At 42.6% G+C, this 19,601-nt stretch overlaps 1 protein-coding gene across 5 annotated transcripts in view; it reads left to right on the forward strand.

Moving 5' to 3' along the window:
* IGSF9 (immunoglobulin superfamily member 9) overlaps positions 1 to 16,465 on the forward strand; it is a 97,343-nt gene extending 80,878 nt beyond the window's left edge. For 4 of the 5 annotated variants that reach the window (XM_040411386.1, XM_040411385.1, XM_040411389.1 and 1 more), the window contains exons 18-21: positions 1,949 to 1,994; positions 3,372 to 4,925; positions 9,136 to 9,302; positions 11,569 to 16,465. In XM_040411386.1, the coding sequence (XP_040267320.1) occupies positions 1,949 to 1,994; positions 3,372 to 4,925; positions 9,136 to 9,302; positions 11,569 to 11,789 (1,988 nt within the window). In that variant the 3' untranslated portion in view covers positions 11,790 to 16,465. The remainder of the gene's footprint in view (positions 1 to 1,948; positions 1,995 to 3,371; positions 4,926 to 9,135; positions 9,303 to 11,568) is intronic. The other variant, XM_040411388.1, reaches the window with a different exon arrangement.
* Positions 16,466 to 19,601: the final 3,136 nt, after the last annotated feature.

The following is a 19,601-nucleotide window of genomic DNA, read 5'->3' on the forward strand; positions in this document are numbered from 1 at the left end:
ATTGGCCTTCTGTGATATTTCTCCATCTGTAGATGCTTTATACATCTACCAGGGTTGTAGATGGGCCCAAACTGTTACATGTACTGATAAGCATATGTTCCAGGTCAAACTGGCCAGAGGGGCAGAAAATCTTTGCCCCTGTGTTGATGATTAATTCCAGTCCATAGCTTCATGTCCCCGACAAACCCCCAAGTTTTTCGAAGTCCCTCATCTCTATGGTTAGAACTGTGGATGTGTCAGCTGAAGGAGATGAAACAGAGTTGTCTCTGGTCAGCTTTACTTACAGAAGGCCTGATAACCTGGAACGGAAAGAGAAACGTGCTCTCCTAGACTGACGTTAGATATGCGACAACAGTAGAGACCTTCCAATAACAGCTTGTAAACGATGATGGGAAGATCTCGGATTGTCTAGGGCGCAGCCAAAGACTGGAAATTCTTTATATAACAAATATGGTGTATTCCTCTGACCTGTAAAATGACGTATGTCCATCTAGCTGACAGTGGTTGGAGAAACAGGACCGGAATTCCTTCATAGTTCAGTGGGATCTACCTCACAAAGCTATATTTCATGTCCTTCTAAAGGCTGTAGAGCTTCTGCTGCTCGTTCAGGCAGAGTCATAATTCAAGCTCATTTCCCAAATATTTAGCTCCTTAGATATGTAAGGTATGTCACTGTTTTCCTGACGGATATACAACCCCTGTCTTCAGACCAAAGGCTCCACTGGAATCATTTCATTACTCCATGACTGCAGATCTGCATGAGTATGGTGCTACCACAGTGATGTATTGTCCACCGTTCATCAGCTCCACCTAAACATTGTCTTATTCTTTTTTTGGATTGGTGTGTGAATGCACCCAGCCTGTGTGGCCTCCATATTTCTTTCCTTTGCTGTGTACATTATGTGGCCCCTGCTCTTGTGTTCACCCTGCATGTCCCCATCATACTAAACATGTTGGAACATTCATAGCCATAGATCTGGAGCAGAGAGGACCATGGATTTTTCGAGATCTTTTTACGGGTATTTCATGTCACGTAGGGGCTTTGGCCTAAAACCTCAACGTCAAGTAGTTTTCCGATGGCTTCTATGGTTATCGATGTCTATAACCCCAACCATAGGCCCATGATACACAGGATTTGCTGTAACTGAAGCATCTTCATTTGTACTCTAATGGTTACGAGGCAGCTACGGGTGTCGTTTTCAGTACCTCAATCACATCTTCTATTAGCAGTCCACTTTTACAGCGGATCGGTGGCCAGAAATCCAGCGCATGGTCTTAGATTTCCAAAAGCAATCGCTCAAGTATGTGCCCTGTAACTAGCATGATTCAGATTTTTTTTATATATTGCCGAGGGACACCGTAAATTGTGAATTAGGAAAGGTCCAGTCTGGATGTCAAACTAGGAGAGTTGTCTATGTGAGGTACAGATTTCAAAGTGGTGGCTTTTAAACGGGTTGTCCATGATTACTTTTTTCTTTAAAATCCTATGGGATCTGTGAAGGAAACTATACTTAACCTGCTTCCCACCGCTCGGTTCTGACTCCGTGGGTCCCAGACTGTCTTCACTGCTCTTGCGGTCCCCCACGTGTGTCACTACAGCCAATGACTGGCCTCAGCTGCTGGGTCACACGCTGCTTGAGCATGTCACCATCGAGGCCAGTCATAGGCTGCAACGACACATGGAATCTCGTCCGTGCGGCACGTTGACCGACGGGGACCAGAAGTGCAGGTTAAGTAAAGTTGCCTACTCAGGAACCGTGGGGTGAGGATTAAAAAAACAACCCCTTTAAGACGTCTCGGCTACCGGTTAGATCCACATCTTCTTGGGATTACGTTCTTTGGACAGCTTAGCCACATGAAGATGATAAGTAGGTCAGTAGACATACAGGTCACATTGGCTTGAGTTCTACTCCTCATTGATCCCTGTTGTGTTCTCATAACCTTCCAGATGCACCAATGGTCTTCTCCCAACCCAAGAAAGCTTCTCCTTCACAGTAAGTGTCTTCATGCTCATACGTCACTTCCCGTTCACTCATTTCATGCTGCCCATCTCTAGCTTCGATCAGTGCTTTTTTTTTTTTTTGCGCCAACCACCAATCAACCTACGACTGGTAGCTCCTGCATGGTGGTGACAAGTCAAAATTTTATCGGTGTTGTGTCCTCATGATCATACATCTCCTTCACAGTTGCTCAGACCTTAGTGTTGACCTGTAGTCGGAGCGTAATGACTTTGAGGCCCTCTTCTAAAAGGTTTATCTGTCTTCAACAAAAGTAAATTGTGAAAGCCTTCCTTGGAGAACATTTTCGACAAAATTTGTCCCATGAGTTTGTTGGATACCTTTCTCTTCTAACAATGTGATTTAGGCTCCATTCACACGTCCGAAATTGTGGTCCGCAATTGTGTGCGGACCCATTAATTCTCTATGGGGACGGAATGGATGCGGACACCGCCGATCTTCCGGTATGCGGAGCGCGCCGCTGATCTTCCGATCCGCGGCTCCAGAAAAAAAATAGAACATGTCCTATTCTTGCCCGCAATTGCGGACAAGAATAGACATTTCTATGGGGGTGCCGGCCGGGTGTATTGCGGATCCGCAATACTCTACGGACATGTGAATGGACCCTTAATCTGCAGCAACTATATATATATATTTTTGGTGGGTTGCTATGGGTTAACTCTTGTTTTTGTCAAGCGGTTGCCAGTTTTTATCTAAGGGTACTTTCACACTTGCGTCGCCGGAACTGCCTGCCGGATCCGGCAATCCGGACGCAAACGGATAGTATTTGTAGACAGATCCGGATGCGGATCCGTCTGACAAATGCATTGAAATACCGGATCCGTCTCTCGGGTGTCATCCGGAAAAACGGATCCGGTATTTATTTATTTCACAGATTTAAAGGTCCGTTTTGTCACAACATTAATACATTTCAATGAAAATTCAGGCAAGTGTTCAGGATTTTTGGCCGCATGCTGCGGTATTTTCTCCGGCCAAAAAACGGAAGAGGGATTGAACTGATGCATCCTGAACGTAATGCTCTCCATTCAGAATGCATTAGGATAAAACTGATCTTTTTTTTCCGGTATTGAGCCCTTTTGACGGAACTCAATGCCGGAAAAGAAAAACGCTAGTGTGAAAGTACCCTAAGATTTGTACTTTCATTATTCTCCCGAATTGGTTGCATCCTCGATGAAAGATTCCACTCAAGAATGATGGTTATAATAATTTTACACTCCATTTCTAGCTTTAAACATATTATCCATTAGCTGAAGCTCCCTTTTTACTGACATTTTCACCCTATTCTTTTTGTTTTTGTTTTGTTTGTTTTTACAAAAAAGTTATATTAAAATTGTACTTTTTTTTATTTCTCAGAAATACTAATGGTTCTAACAGCCCCGACAGTCTCGTGAGGCTCAAGCTTCAAGTGTCACCATACGAAAGCTTCCGCAAGTCCCTGCACTTGGGTGAGAGGACTGTGAATAACCTCGGTGTGATCCATGGAAGCAGCACGAGTGGCAAATACACCATTTACGAGAGTCATGTTGGAGAGTGCGTCCCTTTGGAGAGGATAAGCCGCGGACCTGATGGGCGTTTTGTGGTAGAGACAGACACCCGGTCAAACAGAGGTAGCATTCGAGGCTTTCCGTACGTGACGGAGACTGATCTCTATCCAGAGTTCAATGCCAGGGACTCATCGGACCTGAGCCAGTGCTCACAGGCCAAAACATACTTGCAGTTTTGCCAACTGCCCGAGCGACCTAGGGAATCCTGGAGGGATGAAGTGAAGATGAGACCGAAGGCTACAGGCCAGACTCGTAAGGAAGCAAGAGAATCTGGCCATCGGCAAGGGCGATATTTTGGTTGCAGCAGTAGCCCTTTGGAAGAAGCCAAGCCCTTTCGAATTCCAGATATTAGTCCTGTCACCTCTTCTGTGCCGCTTCCATACAGTCAGGTAGAAGAGGCACGGTGTGGAGAATCTGCTCAGATGGAAGGTGAATTGGAAAGGACTATCTCTACACTCCGAGAATCAGAGACTGACTGTTTCTCATCGTTGAGCACAGTAATTCGAGCACCTTCTTTACTGTTACAAAAACCCTTAGGTCTCAGTGACCACGCAAGCCAACTGAGACACAGCTTGTCCACACAGAGTGGCATCCTCCAATACTTGAGTTTACCCTTCTTTAAAGAGATGAGCGTGGACGGCGACTGGCCTGTGGAGGATGAGGCTCAGACCGGAACCTCAGAGGCAAGCTCCTCAGAGGCTGAAAAGAAAGAATCCACCAATAATGTACATCTGGATGATAGGACATTAATGGATGTAGATGGCACGAGTGGGGTTCGTAAAGAAGACTCTCCGTGTGCTCCCCACCAATTGCTGTCCCTTGATTACTTGAGCTGCAAACAAGAGCAATCTGTGCCTGTGAAGTCCTTTCTGAAACCACCAGAACCGAATTTAGGGCCTGCAAAAGCAACCTTACCTGGTAGCCTCATGTGGACTCAAGCACCAGAAAACGTCGAACGTTTAATGGTAGGGCAAAGAGCACACTGGGACCATGGAAATGCCCACCTAGATAATAGAGTTGGCCACCATAATCCTTCCCATTTTGACTGTTCTTTAAAAGAACAGCCACTCTCAGTGTTCACAGACTTCCATGCTCTGGAAAAACAAAGACCACCAGTAGATAGATCCCTCTTTTTGCATGGCTCTGAAAAGATCATGCGGAGCAGTCTGACCAGCCAGAGCAGTGGGAGAGGGAGCGTTTCGTTCCTTAGACCCCCCTCTCTCGCACTGTCTGTGGGGGGAAGCTACCTCAACTCACCATTAGGTGAAACCTCAAGTTGGTACAGCGGCGGGGGCTCCCAGGGCTCCAGTGCGGAGGACAACAGACACAGAAAGGACTCGTTGTTGGCTACTGTAAGCAACAGGTAAACGAAAAAGTAGATACTAATTTTTTTATAGACTTTGTAGAAAAGCCAGTTTGATAAAAAAATAAAATATTTAACTCACCAGTCCTCTATCATTTCCATTCCGGCGCTTCCAGGGCCCCACTGGTTTGTTCTCCCTGGTCTCTCTCGACAAGCAGGAATTAACTGCTCAATTACTCTCTGCCTCAGTAATTACCGGAGCCGCCATCTACTACGTGTCGAGAGGGACCAGAAAGTACAAAGCAGGGAGACATCTACAAGTCACGGGGTGTGGACTGATTTGCAGATTTCTGTTGTGGCTTTACCTATGCAGATACCTAAAGCTGATCATGTAAAATAATCAGAAACATTACCGCCTTCCTGCAGCTCCAGTACTGAGGTGGCCCCTGGACTGACATGTTACCTGCCTGCACAGGGGACATCACAACATGTCATCCATGGGGGGCAGTACGCAGAGATTGGCAGGGGACCAGCAGACCACTGGTTAGGTGCATATTCTACATGATTATCTACACCTGCACAATATGGTTGCAAATTTTGCTTCCCCCATTGAAGCTCATGATAAAAATCTGCACAGCAGGTCAGTTTCCATGAGGGAATGTTCCACAACATGTCTATGACTTTCGCTGAAATTTCATTCATTTCCATTTGCCTGCTACTCTGTTTTGCCATAGATTTTCCAAGCACAAAATCCCCATGTAAACTCACCCAAAATTACTCCCTATATACAAGAATATAACTACTATAATACTGCTCCTATGTACAAGAATATAACTACTATAATACTGCTCCTATGTACAAGATTATAACTACTATAATACTGCTCCTATGTACAAGAATATAACTACTATAATACTGCTCCTATGTACAAGAATATAACTACTATAATACTGCTACTATGTACAAGAATATAACTACTATAATACTGCTCCTATGTACAAGAATATAACTACTATAATACTGCCTTCTATGTACAAGAATATAACTACTATAATACTGCTCCTATGTACAAGAATATAACTACTATAATACTGCTCCTATGTACAAGAATATAACTACTATAATACTGCCTTCTATGTACAAGAATATAACTACTATAATACTGCTCCTATGTACAAGAATATAACTACTATAATACTGCTCCTATGTACAAGAATATAACTACTATAATACTGCTCCTATGTACAAGAATATAACTACTATAATACTGTCTCCTATGTACAAGAATATAACTACTATAATACGGCTCCTATGTACAAGAATATAACTACTATAATACTGCTCCTATGTACAAGAATATAATTACTATAATGCTGCCTCCTATGTACAAGTATATACCTACTATAATACTGCTCCTATGTACAGGAATATAACTACTATAATACTGCCTCCTATGTACAAGAATATAACTACTATAATACTGCCTCCTATGTACAAGAATATAACTACTATAATACTGCCTCCTATGTACAAGAATATAACTACTATAATACTGCCTCCTATGTACAAGAATATAACTACTATAATACTGCTCCTATGTACAAGAATATAACTACTATAATACTGCCTCCTATGTACAACAATATAACTACTATAATACTGCCTCCTATGTACAAGAATATAACTACTATAATACTGCTCCTATGTACAAGAATATAACTACTATAATACTGCTCCTATGTACAGGAATATAACTACTATAATACTGCTCCTATGTACAAGAATATAACTACTATAATACTGCTCCTATGTACAAGAATATAACTGCTATAATACTGCTCCTATGTACAGGAATATAACTACTATAATACTGCCCCCTATGTACAAGAATATAACTACTATAATACTGCTCCTATGTACAAGAATATAACTACTATAATACTGCCTCCTATGTACAAGAATATAACTACTATAATACTACTCCTATGTACAAGAATATAACTACTATAATACTGCTCCTATATACAAGAATATAACTACTATAATACTGCCTCCTATGTACAAGAATATAACTACTATAATACTGCTCCTATGTACAAGAATATAACTACTATAATACTGCCTCCTATGTACAAGAATATAACTACTATAATACTGCTCCTATGTACAGGAATATAACTACTATAATACTGCTCCTATGTACAAGAATATAACTGCTATAATACTGCCTCCTATGTACAAAAATATAACTACTATAATACTGCTCCTATGTACAAGAATATAACTACTATAATACTGCTCCTATGTACAGGAATATAACTACTATAATACTGCTCCTATGTACAGGAATATAACTACTATAATACTGTCCCCTATGTACAAGAATATAACTACTATAATACTGCCTCCTATGTACAGGAATATAACTACTATAATACTGCTCCTATGTACAGGAATATAACTACTATAATACTGCTCCTATGTACAGGAATATAACTACTATAATACTGCCCCCTATGTACAAGAATATAACTACTATAATACTGCCTCCTATGTACAAGAATATAACTACTATAATACTAATCCTATGTACAAGAATATAACTACTATAATACTGCTCCTCTGTACAGTAATATAACTACTATAATACTGCTCCTATGTACAAGAATATAACTACTATAATACTGCTCCTCTGTACAGTAATATAACTACTATAATACTGCCTCCTATGTACAAGAATATAACTACTATAATGCTGCTACTATGTACAAGAATATAACTACTATAATACTGCTCCTATGTACAAGAATATAACTACTATAATACTGCTCCTATGTACAAGAATATAACTACTATAATACTGCTCCTATGTACAAGAATATAACTACTATAATACTGCTCCTATGTACCTATGTACAAGGATATAACTACTATAATACTGCTCCTATGTACAAGAATATAACTACTATAATACTGCTCCTATATACAAGAATATAACTACTATAATACTGCTCCTATATACAAGAATATATCTACTATAATACTGCCCCTATGTACAAGAATATAACTACTATAATACTGCTCCTATGTACAAGAATATAACTACTATAATACTGCCTCCTATGTACAAGAATATAACTACTATAATACTGCCTCCTATGTACAAGAATATAACTACTATAATACTGCCTCCTATGTACAAGAATATAACTACTATAATACTGCTCCTATGTACAAGAATATAACTACTATAATACTGCTCCTATGTACAAGAATATAACTACTATAATACTGCTCCTATGTACAAGAATATAACTACTATAATACTGCCTCCTATGTACAAGAATATAACTACTATAATACTGCTCCTATGTACAAGAATATAACTACTATAATACTGCCTCCTATGTACAAGAATATAACTACTATAATACTGCCTCCTGTGTACAAGAATATAACTACTATAATACTGCTCCTATGTACCAGAATATAACTGCTATAATACTGCCTCCTATGTACAAGAATATAACTACTATAATACTGCTTCTATGTACAAGAATATAACTACTATAATACTGCTTCTATGTACAAGAATATAACTACTATAATACTGCTTCTATGTACAAGAATATAACTACTATAATACTGCTCCTATGTACAAGAATATAACTACTATAATACTGCCTCCTATGTACAAGAATATAACTACTATAATACTGCCTCCTGTGTACAAGAATATAACTACTATAATACTGCTCCTATGTACCAGAATATAACTGCTATAATACTGCCTCCTATGTACAAGAATATAACTACTATAATACTGCTTCTATGTACAAGAATATAACTACTATAATACTGCTTCTATGTACAAGAATATAACTACTATAATACTGCTTCTATGTACAAGAATATAACTACTATAATACTGCTCCTATGTACAAGAATATAACTACTATAATACTGCTTCTATGTACAAGAATATAACTACTATAATACTGCCTCTTATGTACAAGAATATAACTACTATATTACTGCTCCTATGTACAAGAATATAACTACTATAATACTGCCTCCTATATACAAGAATATAACTACTATAATACTGCCTCCTATGTACAAGAATATAACTACTATAATACTGCCTCCTATGTACAAGAATATAACCAGTATATGCATATCTCTAAAATAATTTGGTATGTGTGATATTCACATAATGTAAAATACAAAAATTTAAAATCCTTTCAAAATGTTTCGCATAATGATGTAGGTGCACTCGTGCTCTGTACAGGAGGAATACATCTGTGGATGAGAACTACGAATGGGACTCTGAGTTCACCCTGGAAGTTGATCTTCTGGACGCTCTCCAGGTTTATCGTAGCGGTAATAGTGGCCAAACCATCGCCACCATCTCTGCAGGGGAGGTTGAAAGACAAAGTGAGTTGTTTTATTTCCTTTACTAGCAGAAGGACCGCCTTTGCACGGGTGTATTTCATCTATTTCACTTCATGTTTGTGTGTGTCGTTAACACCCCTTTAACAGTGAACTCCACAGTCCCCTACCCCTTAACTCTGAACCCCCCCCCCACACAGTGCCCCACCACTTTAAAATGGGACCTCCAGAGCAGCCCATCCCCCTTAACTTTGACCTTCACAGCAGCCCGCCCCTTTAAAAGTGAATTTCACAGTACCCCGCTGCCTTAGTGACCCCACAGTACCCCGCTGCCTTAACAGTGACCTCCAAGGCAGTTGCCCCTTTAATAGTGGCCCCTGCCCCCTTAACAGTGACTTCCAGAATGTCCGCTTCCTTAACAGTAACATCCACAGTAAACGCCTCTTTAATAGTGACCTCCACAGTGCCCGACCCTTTAACAGTGACCTCCACAGTGCCCGACCCTTTAACAGTGACCTCCACAGTGCCCGACCCTTTAACTCTGATCCGCACCCTTCACTGTGTAATGAACATAGCTTTGGATGTGAATGGAGAATATTACAGCATGGCCTGGGAAATGCCTTGCTGTAGTCTACGAGTTACCAGTCTATGTGATGGTATTAACAGTGGAGTCAAAGTGAACTGGCATGAATGCTGGCCAGCCGGGAGTCCTGGGACATCTGTGTACCATTGGTCATCTACAGAGATCACAGCCCCCTCCTCTGTGCTGTACTCAGGACAACAAGAACATTGGGTTCTCCCAAGGGAATCATAAAGGGCCACACGCCAAGGATTCCCAGAAGCTGAGTGTGGGGACTGCCAGGAAATCCTGATCTGGGCCTGGCGATTTCCCACAAATGAGATGGTGGCATCTGAGGGCTCAGTGTAAAGATCAGAAACCAATGTGAGGTCACCAGGAGACATTAGATACACATGAGGTCAACTAGCTTCATGTCAACAATGCCTAACGAGGAATCCAACACAATTAAAGAAATAGGCCAACATCCCAAAAACTAGTAGTCATGGCTTCTTAACCAATTAATAGACTGTGTGCTTGTGCGATGGCCGCCTAGACTGCCTAAACAGTGGCTCCATCTTAATGCTGAAAGGTGCCTGTGTGCCTTCAAAAGTTGTTGGCCAAAAGCTCGTTTATGTGTTTTCACTGAGGAGAAAGGGGCTGCTGAACCTGTTCTTCCCCGATGTCATATGTCGGGAGCTCCTGGTGGACATTAGCATGTCAGCTGGCCCTGCTGAAAATGGTGGGTTTGTCCTAATAGTTTAATGTATATGAAGACCTTAAAGAGGTTGTCCTACGACAAGAACAGCTGATAAGTATCTTATCAATGGGGTTCCAACCGCTGGGACACCTGCGATCACTTAAAAAGGGTCCTGGAGAAAACAGAGGTCCATTCATTCATCAATATCTCTGGCAATGCCAAAGAAAATGAGTTTGGAACGCTTGTTTCTCCCGACTTTCCAGGCAGATGATACGGAGTCAGGAAGCCCCCATACACATACAATGGTCAGGTTTGACCACTATCTGAGTACAGTCGTAGTTCCCACCTCGGGAAAGGTGGCTGTTTACAGAACACCCCACTATCTACATCATTATAAACATGAAGGCTCAGCCAAGTCTAAAGATTTGGTTAGGGCGAGAGCTCTTCTACATGACTTCTCTTAATTGTAGACCAATAAGACATACATTGCCTTTTCTGAGGATCCCCCAGGATATAGGCTAGCTCTTTCATGGAAAAAAAAAACATGTCTGCTTTCTCACAAGGCCTGGTGCTCAAAACAGAACAAGACAACATCTTAATAAGGATTTACAAGAAAAACATCATTCTGTGTGTAATTATGATAATCACACCTTAGGGATAAGGAGCCTCCCTTGTGAAAGAGTAGATGGCTTAGAAATTTTCCACCCAGTGAGAATTGTCCATTGAATTACCCTGTATTTCTACTGCAAGATCATGGAAAGTGAAGGTAGGAGCTGAAATGTGCAAGTAGAGGCTTGACTAGAACGCAACCAGATATTACATGCTATACATTTTCCACAAGTGCGTTAGTGTATGCCCCAGTGCCACCCTCTAAAGGTTATATCATTGGTTTATGTTCCCAACCAATATCCCCCCCCCCCCCGCACCCTCACACACACACAAATGGATCTCCATGAACGGTGGAAATAACTTACTTGACTGAGCATCTTCCAACAACAAAAAATTGGGGGACCTCAAGAGGAATCAAGCTCATTGTATTGTCTTTTCTTCTGCAGATTTAAAGCTTTCTTCAGAGGCGGCTCCATGCCCGGCTGGTCCGGGACCGGTGGATGCGCTGGACAGCCGTTACCCTCAGGCACTGTCCAGCCCAGAAGAGCGTTGCGCAGCATTGAAGGAGGAGTTTTTAGAATATCAGAGGCGTAGACAGGCAGCACAGAAAATACACACAAGGAACAAAGACTACGACGAGTGTTTTGAACAAGCGACACTGTTATGACCCCCGTCGTTGTTCCCTAGACTGGAACATTCATGCGCAACAAGACCAGAAGGGACACTGTTACTGAGGTCATTATCAGGGGTATGTCATCTCTAGTCTGAGTTTACCAATACCGGCCAAATAAACAGCAGGGTTATTGTCAGTGAGTATAACCAGAAGTGCAGTGATCTGGGATTGATCACCTCGGCATTATGTATGACCCCATTGCGGTTCCACAAAGTGAAAATAAATGGCTACAGATCTGTAAAATCCTATGATATTCCTAAAATCTAGCCAAAGTAAACTAGATATTATTCCATTAAGACCACTGCCTGTGGCGTCACAGGGCCTGAACTTGTCCCGTACATGGTTCACATGGTGACAGTCCACATCCATATACAAGATAAGGATCAATTCTTACAAAACATTACTAAATGCATAGTTGTGTCAGGAGAAGGTGCTTGCCTCTAAAGAGTTATCTTGGATAAGAGTAGCCAGTTGCCCTCAGAACGGCCTCTGGATGCCTCTCAGGGGCCCAGTTTCTAGTTTCATTTTTTGCTGTCATTTACTGCATTCTCAGACATAGTTGAGGTGTGTTTGTTTTACGAACATCTCTGTACATGCATATTGAAAGAAATATTAGCACTGACCTTGGTGCAAGCATCTTTGTTGGATTGGGGAGGGTTCCCCGGGGAGACGAAGGCAGCTGAAAGCTTTCATCACTTTCCTTCTCAGCTCCTTGCCTCACAGCTTAACATCTTCACTGCCTGAAGCCACAGTGCATACACTATGTGTACACTCCTTAGGGGCTATGTTGGACTTATTTTTGAAATATGGAAGGGTGGACCACAGCAACCGATAGAACTAGTATCAGTAGGAAAAGAGCAGCAATGTGATTGACTGTTGTGGTCACTTTGCCCAAGGAGAGAAGGACACTTGATCGCTAGATGCCCAGGATGCTGACACGGATGATCATTATTGGTCATATTGGCCAAGGTTTCAAAGTCTGTGGACAGATTTTTTGACCAGCTGGTGTTAAATGTTTAGTAGACACTTGAAGGGGTTTTATGGGTGCCCTATTGGGGCCTGTGGATGAACATTGAGGGAACATCCTTCATTAGTACCCCTCAATATATGCCAGAGCTGAAGACCGCTAGCGCCCTTAGATCTGGTACTGGTAAAAATTATTCCAAAATCAGTTTTGTACTCCATTAGTCATTGACGTGACATGATGGAAGGGGTGTTGTGCTCCCAGTATACTTAAGAATCAAACACAGCTCTGAGTCAATCATAAAACCTATCTCAAATGTTTCACCATGTGCCGCATGGATCTGTCATGATTATTTTCTCCTCTATGTAAAAGTTGGATTCCGTGGAAGCTGTAGCCATTGGGTCAGGTTGCTTCAGATGCCGTCTAGACCTGGAGTCGAGATTAAGAGCAGCTGGCTGTGGTTATTATGTACATCATCATCATTAAGCGTCATCTACAGATGATGTTATCAGATACACATTGATGTTTTTCGTTAACCAATTCTGGGACATAAATGTGGCAAAAAGGTCTGCTTATGAAGGCATTAAACTAAAAATTGAGCACATTTTTTGTTGACTTCATTTTAGGATAAATTATGTAAAATCTGCTACTGTAAGTAACGTCCACCTACCATTTTGCATTGAGCACAGCTTTAGGGCGCCTTCACATCTGGCAGATTTGGATGCAGAAAATTTCAGCGACTGAAAATCAGTTACTTTAATTTGAATTAAACTTGCAGAAATTCATGCGCTTTTCTGAAACCAAATCTGGCGTTTGTGAAGGCACCATTCTGTGGATGGGGTGGAAGGTGACCGGGGATAGAAACCTGGAAACCCTTCTGTTGCCGTACGGTTCGTGCTGCCACCACTGTACGGCTGCTCCTTCCTGTATGTTTTCATCTTTTATTCTTTCTCTCCCGTTTTGATTTGTGGTTAGTGTTGTAATGTTTAGTATTATGTTCTGTTATTGTCTTTGTGCTTTCATTTTGCTCCTGAACGTTCATCCATCTTTTTGTAAGCTTCGTTTCTCAGGGCATCTTCGCATTCTCTTTTCTGTTGACCGCTGCCTTCCTGGGTAGCTTTTATCTGGCACTAGTTTTATAGACCCTCTCATCATTGAAGGGGTTGTCCAGGAATTTTATATTGATGGCCCATCCTCCGGATAGGACCTGTTTGAGCAGACCACCCTGTTATCTAGATCTCCTTTGACAGACTACGGTGCCATCTTCTACTATGCGTCTTCTTACAGAGGACTCATTTTGGGTGGTGATCTCAAAATGGTTGTTATGTAATTCATTCCAGTATTTTCATTCCCAGCTTCCCCATTCCTCCCACCGAAATCTTAATCTACTTCCAATAAGGGTGGCCATGTACATTCGACTAAGGTCGGCTGGATCTGCTGGCAGACATTCTGTCGGGGGAAAAAAAGGGGATTGGTCATGTTTAATTCCAACATACCACGATTAGAGATGCCACCAGGAACCCTGGCAGTTAGAGAAGGTGAATGGCCAGATTTAGGTTTGCGTGTAACCCCAAATTAAGGCTAGTTTCACACTAGTGTTAGACATCTCTGGCAGGCTGTCTGGATCCGGCACTGGCCGACTCCATTCACTATAATGGGGACCAGCAGAGATCCGGTTGCAAGTCGGCAAACATGCCGAGAATCGGCGCGTTGGTTTTCGTCCGGCCGATTCTCCACCGGTCCCAATTATAGTGAATGAGGCCAGATGGTGATGAGGTAGCTTCTGGCAATGCCTGAATGCAGAGAGGCCTGCTGGATCTCAAAACGCTAGTGTGAAACTATCTTAAGTCCTTCTTTCTTCACATATGCTGTCCTTCTTCGCAGCGCTTCCTCCTCACTCCTTCACAACAGCTCTTCTCTTTTCATCTTCTCTGACATAGTCCTCTCATGATACTTCTCTCCCAGGCATCCTACTGCCAGGCTCCTATCAGTTCATGACTATGTACTGTCCTAGTGGACAATCATCTAGCCCTTCTATTCCTAGAAGTTTGTTCTCCGGTCATCTTCAGCCCTACTTATGGTCCTTTCACAGTTCTTCTGATGACTGTTCTCTCCTCGGAGAATTCCCCATAGGGACGTTTCTTCAAGGTCTTTTACTGACTCTCTGAACATCTTCTTTACCAGTCTTTTTGGTTCTTTGCGTTGCATTCAGGTTAAGGTCCTCGTATTACTCAGCATTAATAAAGTAAAATGATAGTAAAACAAGATGGGGTAAAGTGCTGGGACTTCACTGGCAGCAATGCCATGTTTCTGCCCTATCCGGTTCTTCGTTCTACAGTTTTTGTACCTCGGTGTTTGTGCTGTACCATTGCCTCCTCTCTTTCTCATACATACTGTATGTGTGTTACAGCATTCGAAACGTATTATTTGAAACTTTAACATGGCAAGATTTCTATAGACAAAGAGCTATTCCAGTCGGAGGTGACAGTCCCCCTACTTGTTCAGATTCTTACTCCGATGTCCATAGGGGGCAGTATTATACCAGATAGTGCTAGTTGAGTAAATACATCACGCTGGTTTGGTCAGGACATCAACTTAAGGCCCATTTACACGATTTAGCAGACGATTGTCGGGAGGGAAGGCTTCCTTCCCAGCAATCGTCTGCTCTTCACCAGGGGAGACCGCTGCTATCACATGCAACGATCTCCTCCACTGTATGAGGAGGAGCCATCGCTAATGACATTGCTCGTCCCCATACTGAATCGTTGCTTGCCGGCAGCAGATCATGATTAGACGGCACAATCTGCTGCCAGAGTTTCACCCGTTCATCGGCGGCACCTTTACACTGACACATAATCCTACGAATGCGATTATCTGTCCGATTCTCAGCCTGTGTAAAGGGCCCTTTAATGGACCTGACCATTTTTGTGATCCAGAATTATGCTCTGCCCAGTTGTCACTTGGCATCCTAGAACATTCTTGATGCCTAAACCACGCAGTGACTTAAGTCTGTAATTAACCTTGACTGAATGGGCCTAATCCATGTGCAGACCACCGCAGTGTGACCTACAGAAGAAATCATGTGAGGGCCAGCCTTTGATTTCTCCTACGGGTTCCCTGATGGATTTTGCCAAACGACCTAAGAATGGTGTGAACATACCTTTATACAAAGTGCAGCACAAGGAACAGACGCCCAAAATAATCGGGCCATACTGATGCATGACGGGAGGGACCTCATCGATGACTGGAATTGTTCTTTACCTAGTAGAATGACACACCATCCACACGTACGAGACTTTACGGTGAGACTGGTCATTTCCATCTATTCCTTGTACTGTTCACATTCCTTGTAAAAATTCAAAAAATCCCTTCACAGATTTGCTCTTCTATATCTCGACTTGTACAGTAAACGGGGAGTAACCCAAAGACCCTTACACGAGGAAGCCAACACTTTGTACTCTCCCGACTTCCTCTAATATTATTAAACTTTTTTTTTTTTTTTTTACAAAAAATACAAAAAATTGCATTTTCTGTATAAAGGGAAATGTTAAGAAAAAGGTTTTGGTTTTGTTTTTTTTGTATTTTTTTTTAAACCGAAGTTGAAATCTATCTGGTACCAATGAGAATTTTTCTGGCATTGTAAAAATAATTGTATGTATAGAGAAATACAAGATATTTTTATAGGACAAATTTTTTTGCTATTTTGGAAGTTTCCTGTGGTTATGAAATAAAAAAAATCATTAAATAAATACATTTAAGAAAGAATTTTCTGCTGTCTTTTTTTTATGGCTGTATGGGCAGCACAAGGGTTGTCTTGGGCGTCCTCCACACCTAGAAGTGGCAGTCTTGAAGTCACACGAAAGTTGACCCAAAAAGTGCACCGAAAGTGAAGAAATGGAAAAAACCACTGATGACCAAGATATTTTAGATATTTCGTTAAGCTGGCCATACAAATTAGGTATACAGTGGCTGAACCATCCTGTTTGGCTGACCTTCTGGTACGTGTGGAGGCCTCCCGACTATCCCCAGATGGCAGGGTAGATGAGGATCGGACTGTCAAACTTCAACATCTCTGGTCTCTGACAGCAGCATTCTGTCCTCTCTCTTTTCAGAACACATGCATATTCGGCCAGGCTGAGCATGCATGTACATGGGGGGTTTGGAGAGTCAGATGGAGGAGTATTCGGCTGACATAACCAAACACTTTGCCCTAGTCAAGTCCAGCTAGGTCCGTGACCTTTCCCTACATTAGGGCGTTGTGACCTCTTCATCAGAGGTGGTTCAGATCCAGAACCAAAGCAGAATTAGACACTGGCTACTGATTATCCTAACCGTTATATAATGAGCTGTAATACAGGATAGACAAACACCACGTGGCCAGAAATCTGCTGTGCCTTATGGCGGACATATCCTAATTCTAACCAAATCCCCCACATCCGGACCAGTAAGAACCACTGTATTGTTATTACATTGCAGTGAGTGCTGGCTGCCATCTTTGATCAGCTTGCTTAATTGAGGAATATATAAAATTAGCCACAGAGCAAGAAAACAGCGCCACCCAGTGGTCAAGATAAGGATGCATGTATAAGGTCTCTACCCACCACACTGACTATCACATCTGCTAACTCTCCCTTTGGTGAAATCAGTCTAAAAATTGGGGAAAGCTTAAAGGTGGTAAAAACTGTCAATAAACGGAGACATTTCTGTTAAGTCTCACAGCAAAGGATAAGTAATACTTGTATTCAGTCTAGTAAATGCTCTAGACATAGCAGAAAATTATCGGAACGATATATGGAGCTCCCAGAGAATTGTCTACATTGGATACAACTGTAACAAACCATCAGCAGTAAGAAGTGAGTATGAGTTATTCACTTCTGGATGGAAATAATGACACCGACAGCAAGCAGTGATCTTGAAACACAGTGCATAAGAAATGACTTATACTATATTCTTTGGGGTCCTCACCCAGGGTCCCCAATATCACTCCGGCCTAGACACACAGAAACATCTAGTATGTTCCTGGACAAGCAGGCAGATACAGCTGGATCATTAACCGTGACATTTTGGCAATGACCTAAGAAATGACAACTTCCTCGGCTCCTGCAGTCACTCCTTCAGAGGCAATCTATAGGAAGCGTCTGGGATCAGCAGCGAGAGGGAGGGGGGCTTCAGCTGACGTTCAATCCCCTCCACTCCCTCCTCTCAGCCTTTTCTCATCTTCTGGTTTTGCCTCATCACAAAAACTTGCATTTCCTCTTTTCCCATATTTGGCCATTTTCAGGTTTGTGCCGTCACACGACTTCAGAAGCCATTAGGTCAGAAGAAAGGAGCTGGAATGTGCAGGGAATGATACAGGAGGGGGCGAGGGAGAGGGGCAGGTGCCGATCACAGGAAATTTACTATATACTCTTATATACTACATGACGTGAATACACACAGCGTCAGACACTCAGATTTCCTGACCCTATTACATGATGGAAATACTGACATACGGTTCACAGTCAGGAGATTGAAAACGACCGTCAAGAGGACATCTCACTGAGATTCTGACACTATATACACTGCTCAAAAAAATAAAGGGAACACAAAAATAACACATCCTAGATCTGAGTTAATTAAATATTCTTCTGAAATACTTTGTTCTTTACATAGTTGAATGTGCTGACAACAAAATCACACAAAAATAAAAAAATGGAAATCAAATTTTTCAACCCATGGAGGTCTGGATTTGGAGTCACACTCAAAATTAAAGTGGAAAAACACACTACAGGCTGATCCAACTTTGATGTAATGTCCTTAAAACAAGTCAAAATGAGGCTCAGTAGTGTGTGTGGCCTCCACGTGCCTGTATGACCTCCCTACAACGCCTGTGCATGCTCCTGATGAGGTGGCGGACGGTCTCCTGAGGGATCTCCTCCCAGACCTGGACTAAAGCATCTGCCAACTCCTGGACAGTCTGTGGTGCAACGTGACGTTGGTGGATAGAGCGAGACATGATGTCCCAGATGTGCTCAATTGGATTCAGGTCTGGGGAACGGGCGGGCCAGTCCATAGCATCAATGCCTTCGTCTTGCAGGAACTGCTGACACACTCCAGCCACATGAGGTCTAGCATTGTCTTGCATTAGGAGGAACCCAGGGCCAACCGCACCAGCATATGGTCTCACAAGGGGTCTGAGGATCTCATCTCGGTACCTAATGGCAGTCAGGCTACCTCTGGCGAGCACATGGAGGGCTGTGCGGCCCTCCAAAGAAATGCCACCCCACACCATTACTGACCCAATGCCAACCCGGTCATGCTGGAGAATGTTGCAGGCAGCAGAACGTTCTCCACGGCGTCTACAGACTGTCACGTCTGTCACATGTGAAGAGCACAGGGCGCCAGTGGGGAATTTGCCAATCTTGGTGTTCTCTGGCAAATGCCAAACGTCCTGCACAGTGTTGGGCTGTAAGCACAACCCCCACCTGTGGATGTCGGGCCCTCGTATCACCCTCATGGAGTCTGTTTCTGACCGTTTGAGCAGACACATGCACATTTGTGGCCCGCTGGAGGTCATTTTGCAGGGCTCTGGCAGTGCTCCTCCTGTTCCTCCTTGCACAAAGGCGGAGGTAGCGGTCCTGCTGCTGGGTTGTTGCCCTCCTACGGCCTCCTCCACGTCTCCTGATGTACTGGCCTGTCTCCTGGTAGCGCCTCCATGCTCTGGACACTACGCTGACAGACACAGCAAACCTTCTTGCCACAGCTCGCATTGATGTGCCATCCTGGATAAGCTGCACTACCTGAGCCACTTGTGTGGGTTGTAGACTCCGTCTCATGCTACCACTAGAGTGAAAGCACCGCCA

Source organism: Bufo bufo, chromosome 11 (genome assembly GCF_905171765.1).
Source record: "Bufo bufo chromosome 11, aBufBuf1.1, whole genome shotgun sequence".
NCBI lineage: Eukaryota > Metazoa > Chordata > Amphibia > Anura > Bufonidae > Bufo > Bufo bufo.